General features: G+C 41.5%; 3 protein-coding genes across 7 annotated transcripts; 1 reads left to right on the top strand and 2 right to left on the bottom strand.

Moving 5' to 3' along the window:
* The first annotated feature begins 1259 nt into the window (after positions 1-1259).
* Positions 1260-5510, top strand: LOC115160260 (myosin light chain 5-like). Its single transcript, XM_029710633.1, has 4 exons — positions 1260-1283; positions 1811-1886; positions 2910-3091; positions 5331-5510. The coding sequence occupies exons 1-4, from the start codon at positions 1260-1262 to the stop codon at positions 5508-5510; spliced, it is 462 nt and encodes a 153-aa protein (XP_029566493.1).
* Positions 5511-5597: 87 nt separating this feature from the next.
* Positions 5598-13168, bottom strand: hpse (heparanase). Of its 3 annotated transcripts, none has more exons than XM_029708917.1 (12): positions 13033-13168; positions 11401-11540; positions 10941-11069; positions 10615-10788; positions 10303-10474; positions 9492-9539; positions 8301-8394; positions 8105-8211; positions 7415-7529; positions 6753-6877; positions 6496-6648; positions 5598-6317 (listed from the first exon to the last, which is right to left on the bottom strand). In XM_029708917.1, the coding sequence occupies exons 2-12, from the start codon at positions 11462-11464 to the stop codon at positions 6158-6160; spliced, it is 1341 nt and encodes a 446-aa protein (XP_029564777.1). In that variant the 5' UTR covers positions 11465-11540; positions 13033-13168; the 3' UTR covers positions 5598-6157. The 3 variants fall into 3 exon arrangements, with proteins under 3 accessions (XP_029564777.1, XP_029564775.1, XP_029564776.1); XM_029708915.1 differs by lacking the exon at positions 13033-13168 and adding an exon at positions 12320-12843; XM_029708916.1 differs by lacking the exon at positions 13033-13168 and adding an exon at positions 12043-12082.
* A 1967-nt stretch (positions 13169-15135) lies between these two features.
* On the bottom strand, positions 15136-23100 carry helq (helicase, POLQ like). Of its 3 annotated transcripts, XM_029708919.1 has the most exons (18): positions 22487-23100; positions 21704-22355; positions 21347-21525; positions 21014-21214; positions 20769-20841; positions 20581-20678; positions 20274-20372; positions 19985-20130; positions 19625-19864; positions 19316-19457; positions 19070-19174; positions 18556-18763; positions 18236-18393; positions 17920-18018; positions 17303-17476; positions 15853-15966; positions 15525-15659; positions 15136-15351 (listed from the first exon to the last, which is right to left on the bottom strand). In XM_029708919.1, exons 1-18 carry the CDS (start codon positions 22667-22669, stop codon positions 15268-15270), a joined length of 3090 nt encoding a protein of 1029 aa, XP_029564779.1. In that variant the 5' UTR covers positions 22670-23100; the 3' UTR covers positions 15136-15267. The 3 variants fall into 3 exon arrangements, with proteins under 3 accessions (XP_029564779.1, XP_029564778.1, XP_029564780.1); XM_029708918.1 differs by having other exon boundaries at positions 21014-21525; XM_029708920.1 differs by lacking the exons at positions 15136-15351; positions 15525-15659 and having other exon boundaries at positions 15853-15986; positions 21014-21525.
* Between the last annotated feature and the right edge of the window lie 54 nt (positions 23101-23154).

The raw sequence follows: 23154 nt of genomic DNA on the forward strand, positions 1-23154 counted from the left end.
TTTGTGTTTATTGGCGTGCAGGCCTCACTATTCCCCCGGAGGCACAGGCAATGTGAGTCTGCCCAGGTCTACCTATGTGTGCTCGTTCTCACTTTCAGCCCACTCTCTATCGAGGCCTACTCGGTGCACAATGAGCCCTCTGCTAAAATGTGAACTCAGGAATAGTTCGTCTATGGACATCAGTGCTGCAATGCCAGGCAATATGTAGTGGAAATAGGTAATCCTATACAGGGGTAAAAGTAATGCATCCAGGGAAGGCACAATTCCAGATGTAGGTGGTTCCTTGATAGCGGAAGCCTTGCCAATAACTAGCCAAGAGGTTGGTCAAAAGTGTCAAAACACATTACCTGTCATTTGTCCCATTACTCATGATAATGGTATGTTGATAACTAGATCCTCTCAAATAGCAGATCAAAAAAAGATCCGCAGCAGTCACAGAATGTTGTGACTGTCGGCCTCCTGACAGTTTGCCTGCTGTGCAGTAGCAGCCTTTTCCCAGACAAAGTTATAGCACCACAAGGTGGCCACATTGTGCTGTTGCTGCGTTTTTTTCATGAAGGTAGTATTTACCCACTATGTTCACATACAGATGATACTGTACGTGCCATCTCAAATATCTCATCTTCTGAGTTGTACAAAGCAATCATACATTGTCTTCATTCTATTAATACGATATAGCGAATGTTCTCAATGTAGGTCCTGCTCATTGACTCGTACAAAATGTACAGTACCATTGGATAATTCGTTTTAAATTATCATTTCACACCCCATATAAAGCCCATATGAAGCACTACAATAAAAAATGAAGGGTGTAGAGCAGCCTTTTCCCCTTGTGGGGCCTGCTACACGGCAGCAGTCATCCCTGAACCAGTTTTGGGGTTTCTGTTTTACAGACAGATGCTGTATTTAAGCTGTCTCCTCTCATCACTTAGGCACATTCACTGGAGTAACAGCATCACTTCTGCAGAGACAAAAATGTTGAGTGTGTAAAGACTGAGTGGCTTCTGTTATTGCACATTTTAATTGTTTGTGGAAAAGTAAGACACTTGTACATAATTAAAAACAATGACATTTGTATTACAACTTAAAGCATACATAGAAGAAATGCTGAGTTTATTTTGCTTGTGTGCCCTATTAATACATGGTAATGAACACTTAACAAAACGAAACAAATACCTCTCTTTGGGTTCTCTTTCTATTCCTGATATAACAAATATCATGTGGTTTCGTCATAAGTCATGTTATGAAGAAGCACAACAATGTGCCCAACCATAGTGAGTAAGGTAAAATATGGTGTTTGTTCTTTTCATAAAAAATTGTCACGGGTGTCGTAGGGTAGAGACCAAGACGCAGCGGGAAAATGTACACTCATCTTTTTATTTGGTGAAGAAGGAAAACACATAAGGTTTACAAAAACACAAACGAACTTGACAGTCTTGTCGGGCAAACAGCTAAACAAGAACAATCTCCCACAAAAACCCATGAAAAACAAACTCCTAATTATAGGACCCTCAATCAGAGGCAACAATAGCCAGCTGCCTCCAATTGAAGGTCCAACCCCAATAAACTAAACATAGAAATACAAAAAACTAGATACAACATAGAAATATACTAACATAGAACAATGACTAACAAACCCCGGACTAATAAATCAAATACCCCTCTACCTAAACACATACACAAAACACACCCTGAACCACATAAAACAAACACCCCCTGCCACGTCCTGACCAAACTACAATAACAAATAACCAATATACTGGTCAGGACGTGACAAAAATTCTGTAAGCCTTTTCTTTCCCTGGGCTAGGTGTTCACACTTATCGACCAGGACAGAGATGGGTTCATTGACAAAGAAGATCTGAAGGACACCTATAAATCTCTTGGTCAGTATTTCAATGATATACTATTTCAATTGCCAAAAGTATGCGGACACACCTTCAAATTAGTGGGTTTGGATGTTCCAGCCACACCAGTTGCTGACAGATGTATAAAATCGAACACACAGCCATAGACTAACATTGGCAGTAGAATGGCATGTACTGAAGAGCTCAGTGACTTTGGTCAAATGCCCTGCTAGAGCTGCCCCGGTCAACTGTAAGTGCTGTTATATAGGCCATACAAGCTCACAGAACGGAACCACCGAGTGCTGAAAAATTGTCTGTCCTCAGTTGCAACACTCACTACCAAGTTCCAAACTGCCTCTGGAAGCAACGTCAGCACAAGAACTGTTCATCGGGAGATTCATGAAATGGGTTTCCATGGCCGAACAGCCGCAAACAAGCCTATGATCACCATGCGCAATGCCAAGCGTCGGCTGGAGTAGTGTAAAGCTTGCCAACATTGGACTCTCAAGCAGTGGAAACGCGTTCTCTGGAGTGATAAATCAGGCTTCATCATCTGGCAGTCCGACAGACGAATCTGGGTTTGGCAGATGCCAGGAGAAAGCTACCTGCCGCAATGCTTAGTGCTAACTGTAAAGTTTGGTGGCGGAGGAATAATGGTCTCGGGCTGTTTTTCATGGTTCGGCCTCGGCCCCTTAGTTCCAGTGAAGGGAAATCTTAACACTACAGCATACGATTACATTCGGCAGAGGCCTCAGTGCTTCCAATTTTGTGGCAACAGTTTGGGGAAGGCCCTTTCCTGTTTGAGCATGACAATGCCCCAGTGCACAAAGTGAGGTCCATACAGAAATGGTTTGTCGAGATCAGTGTGGAAGAACTTGACTCAACTGCACAGAGCCCTGACCTCAACCCCATCGAACACCTTTGGGATGAAATGGTACGCTGACTGCAAGCCAGGCCTAATCGCCCAACATCAGTGCCCGACCTCACTAATGCTCACTTACTGTAAAACAGCTAATGGTTGTTTGAATGGTGGTGATGCTTTATATCTCAACTATCCTCCAGGTAAGCTGAATGCGAAGAACTATGAGCTAGAAGACATGCTCAAAGAGGCTAGTAGTCCCATCAACTTCACCATGTTCCTCAACCTGTTTGGAGAGAAGCTGCATGGAACAGATCCAGAAGATATAATTCTCAACACCTTCAGAATGTTCGATCCTGACACTAAGGATTATGTACACATAGTGTAAAGTAGTTAAGTAAAAATACTTTAAAGTACTACTTAAGTAGTTTTCTTTGGGTATCTGTACTTTACTATTTATATTTTTGTCTACTTTTACTTTACTACATTCCTTAAGAAAATATTTTACTTTTTACTCAATACATTTTCTTTGACAGCCAAAGGTACTTGTTACATTTTGAATGCTTAGCAGGACAAGAAACTAGTCAAATTCACACACTTATCAACTGAACATCCCTGGTCATCCCTACTGCCTCTGATCTAGCGGACTCACTAAACACACATACTTAATTTGGAAATTATGTTGGAGTGTTCCCTTGGCTTTCCGTACATTTTTAAAACAAGAAAATGGTGCTATCTGCTTTGCTTAATATAAGGAACTTGAAATGATTTACACTTTTAATTTTACTTTTGATAATTAAGTATATTTTAGCAATTACAGTTACCTTTGGGCGGCCGTTTCTGAGATAATGGATCCGGCACATTTGGCACCGACAATCATACCATGCTCAGAGTCACTTAAGTCACATGTTTGGACCATTCTAACATTCAACCGAACAGTAACTGACTGCCTTTTTTGGAAAATCAGATTCATTAGCAGCTCAAGTACAGTTGAAGTCGGAAGGTTACATACACCTTAGCCAAATACATTTAAACTCCGTTTTTCACAATTACTGACATTTAATCCTAGTAAAAATTCCCTGTCTTAGGTCAGTTAGGATCACCACTTTATTTTAAGAATGTGAAATGTCAGAATAATAGTAGAGTGATTTATTTCAGCTTTAATTTCTTTCATCATGTTCCCTGTGGGTCGGAAGTTCATACACTCAATTAGTATTTGGTAGCATTGCCTTTAAAATGTTTAACTTTGGTCAAATGTTTCAGGTAGTCTTTCACAAGCTTCCCACAATAAATTGGGATCATTTTGGCCCATTTCTCCTGACAGAGCTGGTGTAACTGAGTCAGGTTTCAGTCCTGCCCACAAATTTTCTATAGAATGAAGTCAGGGCTTTGTGATGACCACTCCAATACCTTGACTTTGTTGTCCTTAAGCCATTTTTGACAACTTTGGAAGTATGCTTCCCCAAGTCCTTGTCCATTTGGAAGACCCATTTGCGACCAAGCTTTAACTTCCTGACTGATGTCTTGAGATGTTCCTTCAATATATCCACAATTTTCCTACCTCATGATGCCATCTATTTTGTGAAGTGCACCAGTCCCTCCTGCAGCAAAGCATCCCCACAACATGATGCTGCCACCCCTGTGCTTCACGGTTGGGATGATGTTCTTCGGCTTGCAAGCCTCCCCATTTTTCCTCCAACCATATCGATGAGCATTATGACCAAACAGTTCTATTTTTGTTTCATCAGACCAGAGGACATTTCTCCACAAAGTACAATCTTTGTCCCCATGTGCAGTTGCAAACCATAGTCTGTCTTTTTTATGGTGGTTTTGGAGCTTCTTCCTTGCTAAGCGGCCTTTCAGATTATGTCGATTATAGGACTCGTTTTACTGTGGATATAGATACTTTTGTACCTGTTTCCTCCAGCATCTTCACAAGGTCCTTTGCTGTTGTTCTGGGATTGATTTGCACTTCTCGCACCAAAGTACATTCATCTCTAGGAGACAGAACGCGTCTCCTTCCTGAGCGTTATGACGGCTGTGTGGTCCCATGGTGTTTATACTTGCGTACTATTGTTTGTACAGATGAACGTGGTACCTTCAGGCATTTGGAAATTTCTCCCAAGGATGAACCAGACTTGTGGAGGTCTACCATTTTTTTCTGAGGTCTTGGCTGATTTCTTTTGATTTTCCCATGATGTCAAGCAAAGAGGCACTGAGTTTGAAGGTAGGCCTTAAAATACATCCACAGGTACAATGCCAATTGACTCAAATGATGTCAATTAGCATATCAGAAGCTTCTAAAGCAATGACAAACAGCTTGGACAATTCCAGAAAATTAAAGGCACAGTCAACATAGTGACCCACTGGAATTGTGACACAGTGAATTCTAAGTGAAATAATCTGTCTGTAAACAATTGTTGGAAAAATTACTTGTGTCATGCACAAAGAAGATGTCCTAACCGACTTGCCAAAACTATAGTTTGTTAACAAGAAATTTGTGGAGTGGTTGAAAAACAAGTTTTAATGACTCCAACCTAAGAGTATGTAAACCTCTGACTTCAACTGTATCTAAGAGATGAAAACCCGGATACTGTACTGATATTTGTCTGCAAACCATTTAGGTTAAACAGATGTTCCAAACGTCTACCTTCGACCCAGCAGGAAACCTGGACTACAAATCCCTGTGTTACATCATCAAACACGGAGAGGAACTGGAGGAGTATAGGATCTATGTTTGTGCGGTCAACATCAGACAGGTGCTGATGGTGCTACTGGTTGATCTGTGTTTGAAATGTGAATAACACGCTGCATTGCTGCCTCTCTCTGATTCAACCGAAGTTAAATATGTATACACTGAGAATATAAAACCAAAAAATATAAACCATATATAGCATTACATGCTTTGAATTCATTACTGTATTTATTTTCTCATCCAAATTATGTTGTACAAATATATCGCACACAAAAAGTTTATAAAAAAGACTTGTATCCCAGTGTACCAAAATAGAAAATTGCACAATTCAACTACATTACCGAGTAGAAAATCAAGTAACCAGAGCGTAAACAAGTTGAGTTAAGTCTAAAGTTTTTGGCATCAAATATGAAACATAATTTATGTACAACAAGTATTGCATTTAAGTGTTTCCTGAACAGCAATTTCTTCCAAGACATGGACTGAAACCATATGAGTCCTCTGAAATTTTAAAACCCTACTCACAATGTATTAAGACTATTTATACATGTTGAAAAATATACAAAAATGTAATACATGTAGATGAAAAGTTATTTCCAAAGATGATCGAATCCTTTCACCACATTCACTTGGTTTACAGTCTTTGGCAAAGTCATACAGCTGTGTTTAGTCCAAAAGTCAAGTACAGTATTTCCTTCTCTTAGTTTAGACAGTGAGTTTACCTCCATCTTCTCAAGTCCTCCTCTCCAATTGGGGTCATCGGCAGGCCAGCGCCTGGGCCTCGCTGAGGACATAGAAGGCAAAGGAATAACCAGGGAGTCTGAGATGTTCTCCTGCAGGAAGAGGAGTTCCCTGGAGCGATGGAAGTGTTCTTTCATCCACCATCTTCAACACCTCTCCGTTGAGTTTCACAGACCTGGAGATCACAGCACACTGTTAGTCTCCTTTCTATTTTTAGTAGTACGGCATCCTTTACACTGACAATATTACAAGGCAAGACAAAAGCAAACACGTCCTTGAACTGTAATAATGAAAAGCGACAAACTTAAGGTTAGTGGCCCCATTGATGGGAATAAAGGTTACTGGTAGCCTACTTGGAGTAGAGTCCCTCCTCGCCAGGCTGTTCAGACTGTAGAACGAAGGCCTCGGCGGTACTGTTAGAGATTGTAACAGGCACAGAGATCCTCGCAGGGCCCTTACTCAGGTTCAGAGCAAACAATGTGACTGCTCCACTTTTGTAGCTTGTGCTGTAGAAGGGAGAACATCGAGGAGTCAGGATGGTTGTCTCACATGTCTCACACACAAACCCAGGTTGTGGCTTCATTTTAAATACAGCTGGATTGTGGAATACCTTTTCTTGTTAGTGCAGTGCAGGTAGACCCGTACTCTTTTCGTCTTTCCCAAAATGGAAAAGGCTTCTATACTCAGCACCTCTGGTCCAACAAGCCTCTTGTACAGAACTGATAGCCAGTAATCCTGCCAAAGTGATACAGCCATAAACCAGATAAATGATTATACGGTCAGGTCCAAAATGATTGTCACCTTTGATAAAGATGAGCAAAAAAGACTATCAACATTTTGCAATGGCCATCTCAGTCTCCGGACTTGAACCCCATTGAAAACCTATGGTTTGAATTGAAGAGGGCAGTCCCCCACCGCAGACTAAGGATATCTAGGATCTGGAAAGATTCTGTATGGTCAAAGATCCATCCCAATGGGTTCTCCAATCTCATAAAACATTTTAGAAAACGGCATTTAAAAAAAATCTCTTTCTCTGAGAAAAATATTCACAAAATTGCGTATACAATATAGCTCTATTTGTATTATTTATTTCATAAGGCCTTTTTTGCTCATCTTTATCAAAGGTGCCAATAATTATGGACCTGACCGTATATATAAATGGGAAAATTCATAGAATAGCCAAACTATTTTCACAATCCACAAATACTTGGATCATTGGTGTTTTTTCAGGAATTCAGAATACAAAGGAGAATAAACAGGAATTTATCTTACAGGAAGTGGATCCAGGTTCTCATCTACCAGGTGGTAAGTCCCAGATCCAATCAAAACCTGTCTGATGAGAACATCCAATCCAAGCTTCGCACCCAGTCCCAGTTTATCCAGCCACCTGTAATCATTAAACATTTATTTTACACCACATACAGTACTTTATTACCGTATAACGTTTTTAATCGCAAAGAATGAGATTCTGACACATATCATCTGATTTAGATACAAGCAACCTTATTCAATGAGAATGCAATATGTAATCTTTCGTGAGAACCTACTGCCCTAACACTTGATTAAGTCAATGTTGGATACATCATGTGGCATTCCTTTCATTTTTTTGCATGTGAGACTACTATTGTAAGTCTTCCTGGAACAGGGCATGGTTGAAAGGCTGATCATGAGGCTCACAGGTGACCTGTAAATTCAATGAAAACCACATGTTCTGGAATAGCAGAGATTCCCTTCCATGAGAGTAGACTAACAACACAATTGACTCAACTACCGCCAGTGTAATGAGGCTGCAAGGCTGTAGTCTCTCTTCCCACAGTGGAGCACCATGAGTCTGGCAAGCGAGACTAGCCTGCCTGTTACAACCTCCAGAGTAATCCAGATGAAAATTATCACATGGTATCAGGGTGTGATACTGACTGGGTCTATATGTATCCTGATCAACACAAACATACACACACTCACATGAATCCAGCGACAAACGTGTCAGACAGGCCCTTAGCCCCGCCTCCATAGGCAGAACTAGTCTCTCCAAGCCACACCTTCTTCCCAGGAGAGGTCAGCTCAATGGTCTGAGGACACACGAAACAGAAGAACCATTTAAAGTCCTTACTGAACTGCAATACATTTATAGTACATTTATAAACTTTTTCTTCATTACCTCCATTACTTCATGTGTTTTTAAGGCCAACGTGTTTAGCACCTCAGGGTCTAGGAAATCTTCTAGAGACGTGTCTCTTCCATTGACATAATAACTAACAGAAGGGCAGAGCAATCAAGGATGAGTATATTTTCATATCAAACACAACAGAATCACTAAGAATAAAAATCACATTTTCAGATTATATGGTGTGTAGACCATATCTCTCATCTGACACAATCACACCACCGGGGGGGGGGAGGAGAATGGTTGAATCAACGTTGTTTCCACATCGTTTATTTGTATTTTTGATTGTTATTTTGTTTGACCCTTCTTCACCCCAATTTCAATCTTGTCTCATCGCTGCAACTCCCCAACGGGCTCGGGAGGCGAAGGTCGTGTCATGCGTCCTCCGAAACATGACCCGTCAAACCGTGCTTCTTAACACCTGCCCGCTTAACCCGGAAGCCAGTCGCACCAATATGTCAGAGGAAACACCGTTCAACTGAAGACCGAAGTCAGCCTGTAGGCGCCCGGCCCACTACAAGGAGTCTCTAGAGCTGCGATGAGCCAAGTAAAGCCCCTCCCCTGGCCAAACCCTCCCCTAACCTGGACGACGCTGGGCCTATTGTGCGCCGCCCTATGGGACTCCCGATCACGGTCGGTTCTGATACACCCTGGGATCGAACCCGGGTCTGTAGTGACGCCTCTAGCACTGCGATGCAGTGCCTTAGACCGCTACCCCACTAGGGAGGCCATTTCCGCATCCTTTCAACCCCAAAGAAAAAAAGATTATGATGTTGAATCAACGTGGGAAACCGATAGAATGTTTTTTTAAGTCGTCAACATAAGGGCATTTTGTCTTTTTTTTAATGCAACTTTTAACCTAAATCCAATGACATGGTGAAATGTTTTGATGATTTCACGTTGAATTTACGTTAGTCGACAACTCAACCAAAGGTAAATCGTAACTAGACATTGAACTGACGTCTGTGCCCAGTGGGATGTGAAGTCTGGTCAGTGCAAGCCTTTACAAACAGTTATGTTAAGTTCCTCTTACCCCTTGTGGCAAACCCACGTACCCAACATCACGGGCACAATCAAACTATTCCTGTGTTTGTTCAGCCTCTGTGTTTGCGTCAAAGTCAAAGGCACCAACACATGACATCTGACCTTAGCATTGTATGCTACACGAGGGACAGCTCAACTTACTGGTGCCAGGTGCATGCATCAATTGCTTCTGCCCCACTCTCCAAGAACCTATGAAAAGTAAATGGGATACGATTGTTCAACATATCCCACATGATTGGTGGTTATCTAAGAAGAATCTATTGATCTGACGTTAACCTGCCCTTAGACCACAGGAGACACACTTGAGGGATGAGAGTTTGTCCCATAGACTGTAAAAATAAAGCAGTTTCCCAAAAGGGGAAAGAGCCAGGATATGTTTGGAATACTTTGTGCCTTTTAGATAAGAGATGAATGAGTTGGATTAATGATTAACAGTTAAAGGGATACTTCTGGATTTTGGTAATGAGGCCCTTGATCTACTTCTCCAGATTCAGATGAACTCGTGGATACCTCATTGTCAAAATCCCGAAGTATCCCTTTAGGGTTTGAACTACAGCCTTACTTGGGTATAGACATACAGTAGGTGGATATAAAGGAGAGAAGCAGTAATAAACTCTGGTTTATTGTATAATACAGCTGTGAAATGACAGAAAAAAACCCATGAACTATACAAACAAGAGGTTAGTCTCCCACTACAACGGAAGTGATATTTAACCTTGATGAATATTGAAAGGTATGCAGGTCACATATCATAATTCAATTGTAGAATCATATTTTAATTCAATTCCTTTAGTAGTTTTCTAGTTAGTAACAACCTTTTGGTATCAAGATGCTTCTTCCATTGATTGAGGAGACTTCCAATACTATTACTTTAGTTAGTACAACAGCCTGTCCATTAGGACTATATTGGGACTACTTTATATATAGGCTACATAAAGGGACAAACTCTCACCCCTCCAGTAAGTCTCTCCGGTGGTCCCGGGGCTGGCTAATGTCTGGTCCATAGAGTCCAGTGTTATTGTAAAGTTTGGATTCCTGCAGAATCTTGCGGAGTTGAACAAAATCTTGGCCGAGCTGGTATCCATCCACCCTGATCCCTGCCTTCTTCTCATAGCTGTTGGGCTCTAAAGGGAGATAGGATTTTTGTTCAACTAACCTTACAATAGCTAAATCGTTTAGTTGAGAATTCCCTGTTTCAGTCACACAATGAAAGATGGCTTAGTTAGTATAACACTGTAAATACTGGGGGCCTCAAAATGATTACCATTGCCCAGCTCCCAGGACATGCTGTACTGTTTAGATTCACAGTACTGTAGGAGGGTCCTGGCATTGCTGCTGTCCCAGGAGTTCCCAGAGGTCCTGAGCAGCTCATTGAGCCCAAAGATGAGGTCTAATCCAGAGCAGTTTGTAAAAGAGTAGAGCAGATCCACTGCACACTCTGTCAGGGGAAAAAAATACATTTTAAATGTTGTTTTCTTCTTTCTGTGAATTTGCTCAAGTGAAATGGGGTGGTTCCAAGATAACAGCTAAACAAAAGAGTCAGTGTGTTGTGAGCTAGACTGATGCTACCTTCATGACCACGGTTCATACCTGTGAACTTCACACTCCTATACTTCCTCTGCAAGTCCTCCTTGTCGAGAAGTACTTCCTGTAGAGTCCATTCCTGCTTCAGCCTCTTTTCCAGTAGTGGAGGCAGCTCCAGCCTTTCACATATGTCATCTGACAGCAGATTAGCAAACAGGAACCAGAAACCAAGTGACTATGAGTCACTTAGAAGCTGATGACCTAAGACCTACATCAAACTAATGACATCTGCTTGACATCTACCTGGTTTACTGCGTACATTCAAGCTGACTCTGTGTGAATCAACGTACTGTTCTATCTCTCATGCCAAACAGGAATCATGCTGAGGAGTCAAGTGACCACAGTCAAACCGCACACATCAAAAGAGCTGCTATTGCAATTTATGAGATATGACATTATGCCTGACAATGTCTGTGGTGTAATGTGACTCACAGTTGAGATGAGTGACAATGTATGCCATATTTACCTGCATCAAATACAGAGTTGTTGTGATTCTCGTTTGAATGTAAAAATGTTGGGTTGAAGGTCATGAAATCTTGTCTTGTCCCTCCAAATCTCAGAAATGCTGGGCTCAAAGCTTTTGCCAATGTCCTCAGCTTTGGAGACCTTGTGGAATGAAATAAGGTTTAGTTCAGTATTTATGGAGTTTCATAAGATGATGTAGTGCTGTTCTCTGAACTGTTTTTCTGTTAGGCTAAAGACAAAAACAACTGAGCGAGTAACTGAAAACAACATCAAAAAATAAGACCCTGGCTAATTCTAATATAGGCGTCAATTATTTTTTTACTAATGGTAATACTTTTATAAAACACACACAATTACAATTGTGCCAAAAACAGTGGTGGAAAAAGTACCGAATTGTCATACTTATGTAAAAGCAAAGATACCATAATAGAAAAGGACTCAAGTAAAAGTGAAAGTCACCCAGCAAAATACTACTAAAAGTATTTGGTTTTAAATATACTTATGTATCAAAGGTAAATGTCAATGATCAAATATACTCAAGTTTCAAAAGTAAAAGTATAAATCCTTTCACGTTTATATTAAGCAAAACAGACCTCACGATGTTTTCTTTATTTACGGATAGCCAGGGGCAGAAATAACTTACAAACGGAGCGTTTGTGTTTAGTGAGTCCGCCAGATCAGAGACAGTAGGGATGACCAGGGTTGTTCTCTTTATGAGTGCGTGAATTTGACCATTTTCCTGTCCTGCTAAGCATTCGGGATGTAACAAGTCTTTTTGGGTGTCAGGGAAAATATATGGAGTAAAAAGTACATTATTTTCTTTTGGAATGTAGTGGAGTAAAAGTTGTCAAAAATAGAAATAGTAAAGTACAGATACCCCCCGGCCAAAAATAGTAAGGTTAATGCTTGCCTTTACTCACGTTAAAAGGTACATGAACTTCTCTTCAGCGACTAGACTCGCGTCTATGGCAACAGACAAAAAACGGCCATTCACTTTCTTGAGTACTCGAGAGAGGTCCACATTCAGATTTACGGACTCAAAATCCCACTCATACCTCGCAGGCTCGACACTTGCTACGACATAATATCCAGACGATAGCATAGATATCATCACACATGCTAAGATTGATATGCCTGACATAATGATATGGCTAGACGCCACAGTCGGCTCAACTCTTAACTTATATCGCAATGTGTAGGACAATTACAACCCAAATCTACTGATGCTCGCATTCCCTCACTATCCCAATAAATGCGTCGATCGGTGTAAATCCATCATTGTCATTAGTAAATTGGTATGTAGTTATGGTCGGATTCAATTGATGAGCGGAATCTGAGTTTTGCCTGGTCCAGAAAAGGCCTTGGTGTGGTCCTCATCCAAACGAGAGAAAGCAAAGCATTTGTTTCTATCCGCAGTGCATGTAAAATAACAAAGTACGAATGCAGAAGCTTGCGTGTGATAGGCTGCCACTAAAAACAACGTTAACTGGGCTTGGCCATGATCGTGTGGGGGCGGTCTCAACACAGAAGGCCGGCATGATTTTGAAATAAGAAATATATGTTATGTCATTTCAGATTTTTATTTTTGCATCGCTTGGGATTCTTATTGCGAAAAATACATTTCCATACTCACCTGCTTGTGAGAGATGTGTGAGAAGTGAAGTGATGGAGAAGTAACCTGTTCAGTGGCGATTTTAGTAGCAGTCCCAACACTTTACCACTGCAACACCTGGCTATCAGCGGAGTCTTGTCAGGCAGTGAAACAGTTCATTCAGCCTCATTTACTGCCTTTAAAAAAACATGGCTGATATGGCTGGCTTGCTTAAACAAATGTGGTTTCTACTGACAATTGAGATGTACAAACTATGGCATAAGGGGATGACGAGCAGATAAGAGGCAATCCGTAATTTCGATTAAGACATTAATGAGCGAGTTATGACGAATATAACTATCTGTTAAGCATTTTTTAAATGTGCAGTGACAGAATTCAGAACCTGGGCCGTTCTTGCAGTATTCTCCCTGTACACAAAGTCAGAACCATAGGATAAATAAAGGGTGCATATAAGCGGACAACGAAAGCTCTTACAATATTCAATGATTACATTTCTCTAAAACAGGCTATAGGCTACATGTGCACCACCAAGTCAGAACAGTAGGCAAAATTATGAGAAAAGGGACCAAATTATTAGGGTGAGGCACGTGTTACAACACAACATACACTTAGTATTACTTTCTTAGCTACAGTATACATATCTCCCTGGGATATTACATTATTTATGCAGCAGCATACATTTTTGGACACATTGTTGTGCTGTGCTCACTTGAACAGGAAGGTGGCGCTGCAATCCTTCGTAAGCAAAATTTTGTCATCAGACTTTGTCATCTAAGTCTGGCATTCTCTGGATTTATGGTGCTTTCAACTCAAGACAACTGGGAACTGAAAAAAAAAAGGTCGAATCATGATGTCAGTGATCTTCAGGTCGAGCTCTAGAAAGGGGCCCAAGTTCCCGACTTGCAATTTCGAGTTGGATGACCGTTCAAAACTTATTTTCCCAGTCAGAGTTTGTTTTTTCCCCCAGAGTTCCCAGCTGTCTTGAACTCACTGAAGTCATATTTCCTATTTCCAAGATTCCAGTTGTTTTGAGCGCAGCAGGTCATGCTGGATTGACAGCATGGCCAATGTTGAACATTTATCCTTTTAAGCTTGGAAAAGAGACCCTTAAACCCAGACTTGGGACCACACACCCACTCCACTGAATAGCAGGCTAGTGATTGCATTGCAATGCTTGCAGTTAGCCACTGATTGCTTCCAAACCACTCATTGTTGTATTTTCCAGTAGATTGTCAACTAGATTCATGATGACTGCTAGCTAAGATTTTGAAAGTACGATGTTAACATGATCAGTCCAATCAAAGGTACTGTAGATATAACGTGATTTCACATTTTATCTCTGGTCAATGACCTTGAGCCTTCTTGGATGAGCACTTCTAATGTAGCTCTATGGCAGCATCCAAGGGGCTTGAATTTTCAAGATATACCCTTACATTTTGCAGTGACGTATTGTCCCCATGAGTGACAGAACAGAGCCAATCACAGCGCAACTAGAGAACATTACCAACCCCTACGCTCTATATTTTCTGCTGGCTGCCCCTCCACCATAGAAAGCACTGAGTTAGGCTGAAACCCCTGCATTTTGGAGCTGCCTTATTGAAGAAAACAAAAAAAGAGACCATGTTTGTATGCGGCTTTATAAACTCAATTATTATTATTATTATTATTATTATTATTATTGTATTTTTTTTTTTACATTGTTTGCAAACTGATATGTGACACGTATTAATGCCAAAATAACATGCAAAACAGGTGGGGCTCAAAACAGGTGGGTCTCTTCCCCACCTGCCCTGAATGACGACTTTCCACTGAACCTGCCGCTGATGCTACTACTTGGAAAGATTAAACTATAGAAAATAACTTATTTGTAACCTGCTTCTTTATCATAGAACCAAGAGAAGGTGAAGGTTATAGATAAATAAGTCAAGAAATGAGGGTTACAATAACTACTTTACTATGTCCCACTACTCACTGATATTGGGTCAAGCATTTGGAAGCCTGTCAAATTATTCACATACTATTATAAGTGACCAATTCATCACAGTGTGAATTCTTTCATGATTTTGAAGCATCTTACTCATCTCTATGGGATCAAAAAACTACTTTAAAAAATACAAATAAATCTTCCACATCCCAAAAATACATTTTATAATATCACTCCGATAAACTATAAACAATGATACACCACTAAACAATATTAACACACCAAGCTAAATAAAAGTAATCGTCACACAATAAATCCACTGCAGCAACATTTTACAAAGAGAGGAGATCAAGAGGAAACATCATTAAGTCATCCATCTCCTCCTGAAGGGCATCAGCTTTCTCATTCAGCAGCATCTGAAAACAGACGCCACAGGAGGACAATGATCAAACAGAGCACAACTTCTGCAAATGCTCGTCACATCTCAATCCAATTTTCTACAACCCTTTTTTGTGTTCACTCTATATGAATTTAGGAAGGAAACAACAGCACAATTGTATATATACTAAGTATTTGACAACAGTCATACTTTTGCCGAAGCAACAATCTGATTTGCTTGCTTCTTGAAGAGGTTCTCCACAGTCTTGGCGAGAATGTTTGGGTCAGCATTGGCCAGATGAGCCAGTGTCTTATATCCAGCATTGTACAGCTGCTTGGCTCTTCTCTGTCAAAAGCAGATAAAAAGGGTTACAAGTATGCAAAAAACATCTGGAACAATGCCAGAAAACTTTGGCTAGGACAAAAGCTCTTATGACTGGATACCAAGATGTTTTTAATGGACCTTTTGTTGCCAGGTAGGACATTATCATGATCCTCTAACGCCTAAAAAATTTATTGAGATTTTTTGAAAGTCTGACCTCCATGACTCCTGCTACCTCCATGAGAGGGATGAGCTCGGCCTGGACACAGTAGGTGAGCCTGCGGGTCAGCTCAGTCAGGAGAGCTTTGAAGGGCCAGAACTCTTCCAGCTCCTGATAACACAGAGAGATCACTGTGGTCAAAAGAGAAAGCAAAAGAACATACATCTTAGGAGCTATTTTCAGTAGTGGGCGGCAGGTAGTCTAGACGTTAAGAGCGTTGGGCCAGTAACCGAAAGGTTGCTGGTTCGAATCCCAAAGCCAACTAGGTTAAAAAACTGTCAATGCACCCTTGAGCAAGGCACTTAACCCTGTTAGTCAGGTAGTCACCGAGTTGTTCAGCCACGACTCGGTGAAACATAAGATATTACAGTTATTAATGTCCCGTTGGTAGGATAATCTTGATCGTAGGCCATCGATTTTATTTTCCAATGATTGCATGTTGGCCAATAAAACTGATTGCAGTTTACTCGCTCGCCTATGAATTCTCAGATGGCCTCCGCCCCCTTTTTCTCCGTCTTTTCTTTACGCAAATTACGGGGATTTGGGCCTGTTCCCAGGAAAGCAGTATATCCTTATCGTCAGACTCCTTAAAGAAAAATTATACCAAGCAATAAAAATAAACGCGAAAAAACGCAAACAAAACTAACAAAATAGCACAGTTGGTTAGGAGCACGTAAAACGTCAGCCATCCCCTACAGCGCCATTAAACAATGGCGACTGCTCGTTCTCCGACCGCAAGGCACTACAGAGGGTAGTGCGTACGGCCTAGTACATCACTGGGGCCAAGCTTCCTGCCATCCAGGACCTCTATACCAGGCGATGTCAGAGGAAGGCCCTAAAAATGTTCAAACACTCCAGCCACCCTAGTCATAGACTGTTCTCTCTGCTACCGCACGGCAAGCGGTACCGGAGTGCCAAGTCTAGGTCCAAGAGGCTTCTAAATAGCTTCTACCCCCAAGCAATAAGACTCCTGAACATCAAGCAACTCTCTGTTATCATCTATGCATAAGTCACTTTAATAACTCTACCTACATGTACATATTACCTCGATAGCCGGTGCCCCTGCACATTAACTTTGTACCGGTACCCCCCTGTATATAGCCTTGCTATTGTTATTTTACTGCTACTCTTTAATTGTTACTTTATTTCTTATTTTTGTATGTATTTTTCTTAAAACTGCATTGTTGGTTAAGGGCTTGTAACTAAGCATTTCACAGTAAGGTCTACAGCTGTTGTATTCAGCGCATGTGACAAATACAATTTGATTTGTAAGTCGGTCTGGATAACTGTGTCTGCTAAATGACTAAAATGGAAAAATGGAGGACTGAAATAACAAAGCTTTTGTCTTTTCAGGGCACCTCTGTGAAACACTGCTAAGAGTCTAGGATGTGGCTCTGTTTGGACGGGACCCAATAATATCATATATGACATCAATGCTGGTAGCTACCTCGGTGAAGTGCAGCACGCAGGAGCAGAATACTGAGGAAGAGCTGAGTAGTGTCTGGATGAAGCCCCGGCTGAGCTGGAACCTGTCAGCCACGCTCCACAGGTCAGTCTCCTTCAGCAGGGACAGCAGTACCAGGGCCAGGTACAGCCGACTCACCACCACCTGGTCAATATTCTGGGGGAACAGAGCAGAGGGGAAGGACCATAGAAGTAGAATTATTCCTACTTCTATGGCAAGGACAGCATAGTACAACAGAATGGCACAGAACTGTCTCACTGCAGTGTTGCTACATTTATTACATGAATGATAAGTTGTAGAGAGCAGATGTAGAGAGCAGATTTAAATTCCCGTCACAAGATATTTAGGGTTCATTATATTCATGACTTAAATTAGTTAAGTCTGCCTTCCATCTAGGGGTTAAAAGGAGAAAAAAAGCTACAAAAAAACAGGATTAATCTAGAGATAAACATAATGGTTATTTTAAGCCAACGTACTCAAGTATAAACCCTCATAATACCTTAAGCCAATGATAGTCTCTCAACCTAAGTAACTGTGAAAATATTACACCATTGATTTAACAGTACTTAAATCATGCCATGCTTCCTCAATACTCTTACCTTCTTGACATTCTGTCCAGCAGCCTTTCTAGCAACAAAACTTTCAGACACACCAACTGCTGCACACATCTTTTGCTCCGCAGCTGATAACAATGTGAACTGGAATTGATAAGCAAAACAAACTCTTACACAATAATTGTGGTACTAAATACTGCAGAAGACAAACTATTGCACAAAACAATATTATTTATACAAAATTTATACAAAACACACCAGAAATGCATAAAAACAAAATTGTTATTTGAGGTATTTTATCTACCAATCTACGTTTAATTAACGTGGACAACCAAGAAGCACATAAGACCTGGGCTCTAACCTGTCTGAAGTAGACCATCCAGTCAGGCTTACACTGGGAGACCATGTCATAGGGTGTGACCAGGTAGATGAGGTGGAGGAAACTGTTCAGCATCAGGCTCTCCAGGCCTTTAGACAGGTCTCTATACAGGAGGTCACAGTAGGTCAGATCCACTGAGCCTGAGGAGGAAAAGGTCAGATACACTAAACACTGTAGCATTGACTCATAGAAAAAAAACGTGTCTCTGTAACAGGATTTAAATGGATTACTATGAACAATTTCCTTGTATGGCAATAGAAATGAAATGAACACCAGTTCTGGCGAGTTTGAGAGTAGTTGACCTTTGTAAGTAGCTCTTCCTAGCTTGGTGACTTGCAGAGTCCCATCTTGTGGCTCTGTGGAAACGGTGACCAGGCCTTTCTCTTTAAGCAGCTCAACACACTCCTGTGTCACCTCCCACAGGCTCCTCTCCAAGCACACCTGTTTCTCCTGGACAGACAGCAGCGTGCCACTCATGAAGTCCCTGATCTGCTCTAAGCTGTTCGTGATCTGAAGGGAGACAAAAGAAAACCGGCTAAAACAGTATCATCAATTCATTCATTAATATATTCCTGATTCCATTCCTTTACTTTGATTTGTGTGTATTAGGTATATGTTGTGAAATTGTTAGATATTATTTGTTAGATATTACTGCACTGTCAGAGCTAAAAACACAACACCCGCAATAACATCTGCTAAACACGTGTATGTGACCAATAACATTTGATAAGACCAAGTTCTTTGCTAAAAAGAGACATTTTTAAAAAGGGAACTGGATTTTTCTGTAATTCACTTATGGATATTTTTCAGAAGTACATTTAATCCAATGACGGATAGGATGAGACTCAGGACACCCTTTCCGTCGCTATGCATTAGATTGCTTATGCAGATTTCCATTGGTGCGGATACAAGCTTCTTGACCTGAAAATACAAAAAGGTGGACAGGATCAATGCACTAGACGAGTCTGCTATAAAATGTCAGAACGTGGAAACATAAGGACCGGATGTCACTACATAGTACTACATGCATAGGTTTACTGTTATGTTGTAGCTGTTATTTACCAAGACTTTGTCTTTGTCCTGTAGGATGAGGATGCTCTCTCCATGAGTGTCTATCCCGGCCCGTCCAGCCCTCCCCACCATCTGCTTGTACTGGCTCCTCTTCAGGAAGTCTGCTGCCACGTACGGAGAACGCAGAATCACTCTGGTCCAAACACACAATGATGGATCCAATCAAGTCCAGAATAAATGTCACTATCTAACACAGAGATGCAACTTTTGTTGTGACATGCCTCGTGAAAAAAGCTGCTCCTTGTCGCCTTAGAAGCAGTAAAGTAGTCGGACAGGTTATGCTTCCTTGCTTTGACTTGCCTCCGAGCAGGTAGGTTGATCCCTGCAGCCAGCGTAGAGGTGCAGGTGAGGAGACAGAGAACCCCTGCAGAGTAGGCCTCCTCCACCAGCTTCCTCTCTTCACTGGTCAACCCACTGTGGTGGTAAGCCAGGCCGTACGGCACCGTCTTCTTGAGCACCGGACACAGGGAGCCGTTCCCACTGCTCCTCAGCTCCCCCAGCAACACAGCCTTCTCTGCCTGCTTGTGCTGGATAAAGTCCCTGGCGAATTCAAGAAGAAGTGGCATGTTGCATCAATCCCAAACCACACAATCACAACCACTGGTCCGACTGACCATGATTTGGAGTACAGAGAAGAGAAATATAAAGATGTCTTTTTACTCTTTCAGGTACTTGCAGATCATTTCAGCCACATTCTCACAGTTCTTCTTGGTGGGACAGAAGACAAGGCAAGACTGGCTTGGAATGACCTCAGTCACCAAGGCAACAATGTGATCCTGATCGATCTTCTGCATGGCACTGGAGTACTGGAAAACAGAAGAATTAGACAGGTGCTAAGACTTCAAATACAATGTGAGTCAGCCTTCAAAAGCTGCCTGCCTGGCACTGGAGTCCAGTATCTTTAAATATATATAACTGATGGCTCTTCAAATCAAATGGATGATTATACCTTAAAGTTCAGGAGCCGAGAGAACCTGAAGCACTCCTCCTCCTTGGGGTCCACCTCGTATATGCTGTCCTTCAGTTTCACATACTCCTTCAGCTCAACCTGAAACACCATGGCTATCAGTGGCCAACCATCACAGAGACAATGGAGAACACAACACGCAATGCAGCTTCTATTGGTTTTAACTAAGCTTTCAAAGAATACGTTGGCGATTTTCTTGTTGTATGTGGACTCTCACAAACAAGGAGGCATACCACAGAGGATCAAACAGCATTGCGTAGATCAAGCCTGTGGTTAGGGAATATCATACCGGTCTGAAGTCATTAGTGTAGTTCTCTGCCTTCAGAAACTTCTGTATATCTTGGACATTGCCCAGAGTAGCACTCATTCCAATGATCTGAGTTGACTCTGTAAAGAAGAAAATCAGTTTCCCACACATTTTCAAAACATCTTCCTTCACCATGAATATGATGAGAGTAAAATAGCAGTCACACTTACTACTGATATATAGCACTTTGGCTAGAGTCATCTCAATGATAGCTCCTCTGCTACCATCACCCAACATGTGGAGCTAATAAGAAGAGATGGAGTGGCATAAATAATTGGATACTACAGTACAATATAATTGATTGCGTCAAATACACAAGGCATCAACAGATACATTGTTTGTGTCTAGTGAGTGGCTATTCTATGTTTTGTAATGATAACATCTCAGATGTTAATGTAATAAGATATTTGCATACCTCGTCCACAACCACCAGCCCCACATTGTCCAGTCTGTTAGCCTCTATGAGGGAGTTTACCAGGCCGTGTGCCTTCTCTATAGTGGCAATGTACAGGGACCTCTTGCCCCTTCCCTTCACTGGAGGGAACCTGCCCTTACTGCCAGCATACTCCTCCACCATGAAGTCTAGCTCCAGGCCAAAACTGGCCAACCCTCGAACCTGGGAATGCATGCAAAATACAGTGCTCAGATTTGCCATTGACATACAAAAATGTTTAATTATAATCCCTTTGTACAGTTGGATGAAAGAGGAATTATATACATTTCGTAAACAAAACAATGACCACAATACCTTCTCCTGCACTAGAGATACATAAGGCAGGATGAAAAGGGCATCCCTCTTTCTGCACAGAAGCTCTTTGAGGATAAGAATCTCAGCCACCAAAGTCTTCCCACCACTGGTGGGAAGAGAGTAGATGAGGTTTCTCCTCTGCTGAACTGAGTCCAGGTTTAGACAAGTTTTCTGCCATTCTGAAATATAAGAGAGCATTGTTATTGATGATACTCTAATATGAAGCAGGGCAAGAGCTCAAATTACTCACACTTAGCAAGACAACCAGACACTTTGAAAACATAGCCATGTTAAAGTTGATACAGAACTAGTGAGGACATGCAATTAGACAGGGAAAAGGAATAGAAATCCATTCACCATATAAATCTTTGATTCCTTTGAGATTGCATATCAGCTCCTTCACTTTGGTGGGAAGACCAAAGAAAGGCCCAAGGTCTGTTGTCACCATGGAGACAGATTCCATAGCCTGCATGGCAACACTGATCTCCTCTGTAACTACGGCCTCCTTCTGCACTGCAGTCCGGGAGACACTAGAAGGAGTCGCTGCATTAGCCATCATAGCTCTCTTCAGATGATCGGACACGCTCTTCCTTGCCTTGGGGGCGATATGCCTCTCATTTCTATCTTCAGTGCTGACAGACTTCTCAGGATGTCTCATAGGCATGGAGGTTTTGTCCTCATCTGTATAGCAGTTCCTGTCTGCTGTTTGGGGATCTTGTAGAAAAGCGAGTTGTGAGCTTGGCATGTCTAGGAAAGCATCATCCGTGAAGTCCTCCAGGAATGATTCTGTCATTGAGTCATCACATGATTGTTTTGGACCCGTTGAAGACTTCAGTGAAGTGAAGTCAGGGTTCCCAGCAAGCAGAACCACAGGGCATCTGCTGCTGGTTGTATGGTCAATGTCATGCGGTCTCATGTTCTGCCCTACTCTATCGAGCTTTGCCAGGGAAGAGCTGTCGCTTACAATGCTGTCATAATCCCCAAATAAGTCCTCGGTGTCACTGCAGTACTGCAAAAAAGCAATGTTAAGAAACAGTAAATGCACTTGTAACTCACTCAATATCATGTTGAAATTACAGTAACATCATCAGACCACATGAAGTGTATAATGCACCATTGTGATATTAGTTAGCTACCCACCTCACTGAACTTTGCATCCATGGATTGGTCCATAGCTCTGGGAAGCTCTATCTGTCCCGTGTTGTCAGGACATCGTCGTCCAGAAGCACTAGTCATTTTCCTTGCGGGCGTGAGATGACTTATTCGTCTATCCCTGGACCTCTTCCTCGAGGACAGCCGTTTTACTTTGATTTCGGCACTCATTGTCAAACCTGACTCTGTCGGACACCTCACTGACCATAGCCTAAGCAAACACTAGTAGCATCCTAGCTATGTTGGCATGCTAGCGAGCTACTAGCTAAGTAACGTTAGTAAATACAATACAATCATGTTGGCTGACAGGGCGAGCTCCCCAATTCATTTGCTAGTGAGTCAAATTGGCTGACTGAGTGAGTTGGCAAGCTATCTTGAAAAAAATGAGATAGCCAACGTTAACGTTAGCTAACTTAACGCTAAATGTTAAGTGAGCAAACTCAACCGTCTTTCGTTAGCTGAAAATAGCTAAATTGACTAGACATGGTTAAAACTTGGCTTACTATTAAATCGTCTTTAACAACCGAGAATACAAAATATAAAATAGAGAATACATTTTGAAGAGTAACTAACCGGATACATACAATACAGACGACAATTATGAATTTGTAAACATGAGTCTAACGTATTAGCCAATCAGAGACGAGTAAAGATAG

The sequence above is a fragment of the Salmo trutta genome, chromosome 23 (assembly GCF_901001165.1).
Source record: "Salmo trutta chromosome 23, fSalTru1.1, whole genome shotgun sequence".
Classification (NCBI taxonomy): Eukaryota; Metazoa; Chordata; class Actinopteri; order Salmoniformes; family Salmonidae; genus Salmo; species Salmo trutta.

Excerpts from the sequence above, each read along its gene's own strand:
- LOC115160260 (XM_029710633.1), top strand. The coding sequence starts at position 1,260 with ATGTGCCCAACCATAGTGAGTAAG. Across the intron at positions 1,887-2,909 it reads GGACACCTATAAATCTCTTG|GTAAGCTGAATGCGAAGAAC; the intron begins GTCAGTATTTCA and ends ACTATCCTCCAG. Across the intron at positions 3,092-5,330 it reads AGGATTATGTACACATAGTG|GTTAAACAGATGTTCCAAAC; the intron begins TAAAGTAGTTAA and ends CAAACCATTTAG.
- hpse (XM_029708915.1), bottom strand. The coding sequence starts at position 12,540 with ATGTCAGGCATATCAATCTTAGCATGTGTGATGATATCTATGCTATCG. Across the intron at positions 10,475-10,614 it reads GTCCTGGGAGCTGGGCAATG|AGCCCAACAGCTATGAGAAG; the intron begins GTAATCATTTTG and ends ATCTCCCTTTAG. Across the intron at positions 8,395-9,491 it reads GATGCATGCACCTGGCACCA|TTATTATGTCAATGGAAGAG; the intron begins GTAAGTTGAGCT and ends CCCTTCTGTTAG.
- helq (XM_029708918.1), bottom strand. The coding sequence starts at position 22,669 with ATGAGTGCCGAAATCAAAGTAAAACGGCTGTCCTCGAGGAAGAGGTCC. Across the intron at positions 20,373-20,580 it reads ACACTAATGACTTCAGACCG|GTTGAGCTGAAGGAGTATGT; the intron begins GTATGATATTCC and ends ATGGTGTTTCAG. Across the intron at positions 15,660-15,852 it reads AGGTAGCAGGAGTCATGGAG|AGAAGAGCCAAGCAGCTGTA; the intron begins GTCAGACTTTCA and ends TGCTTTTGACAG.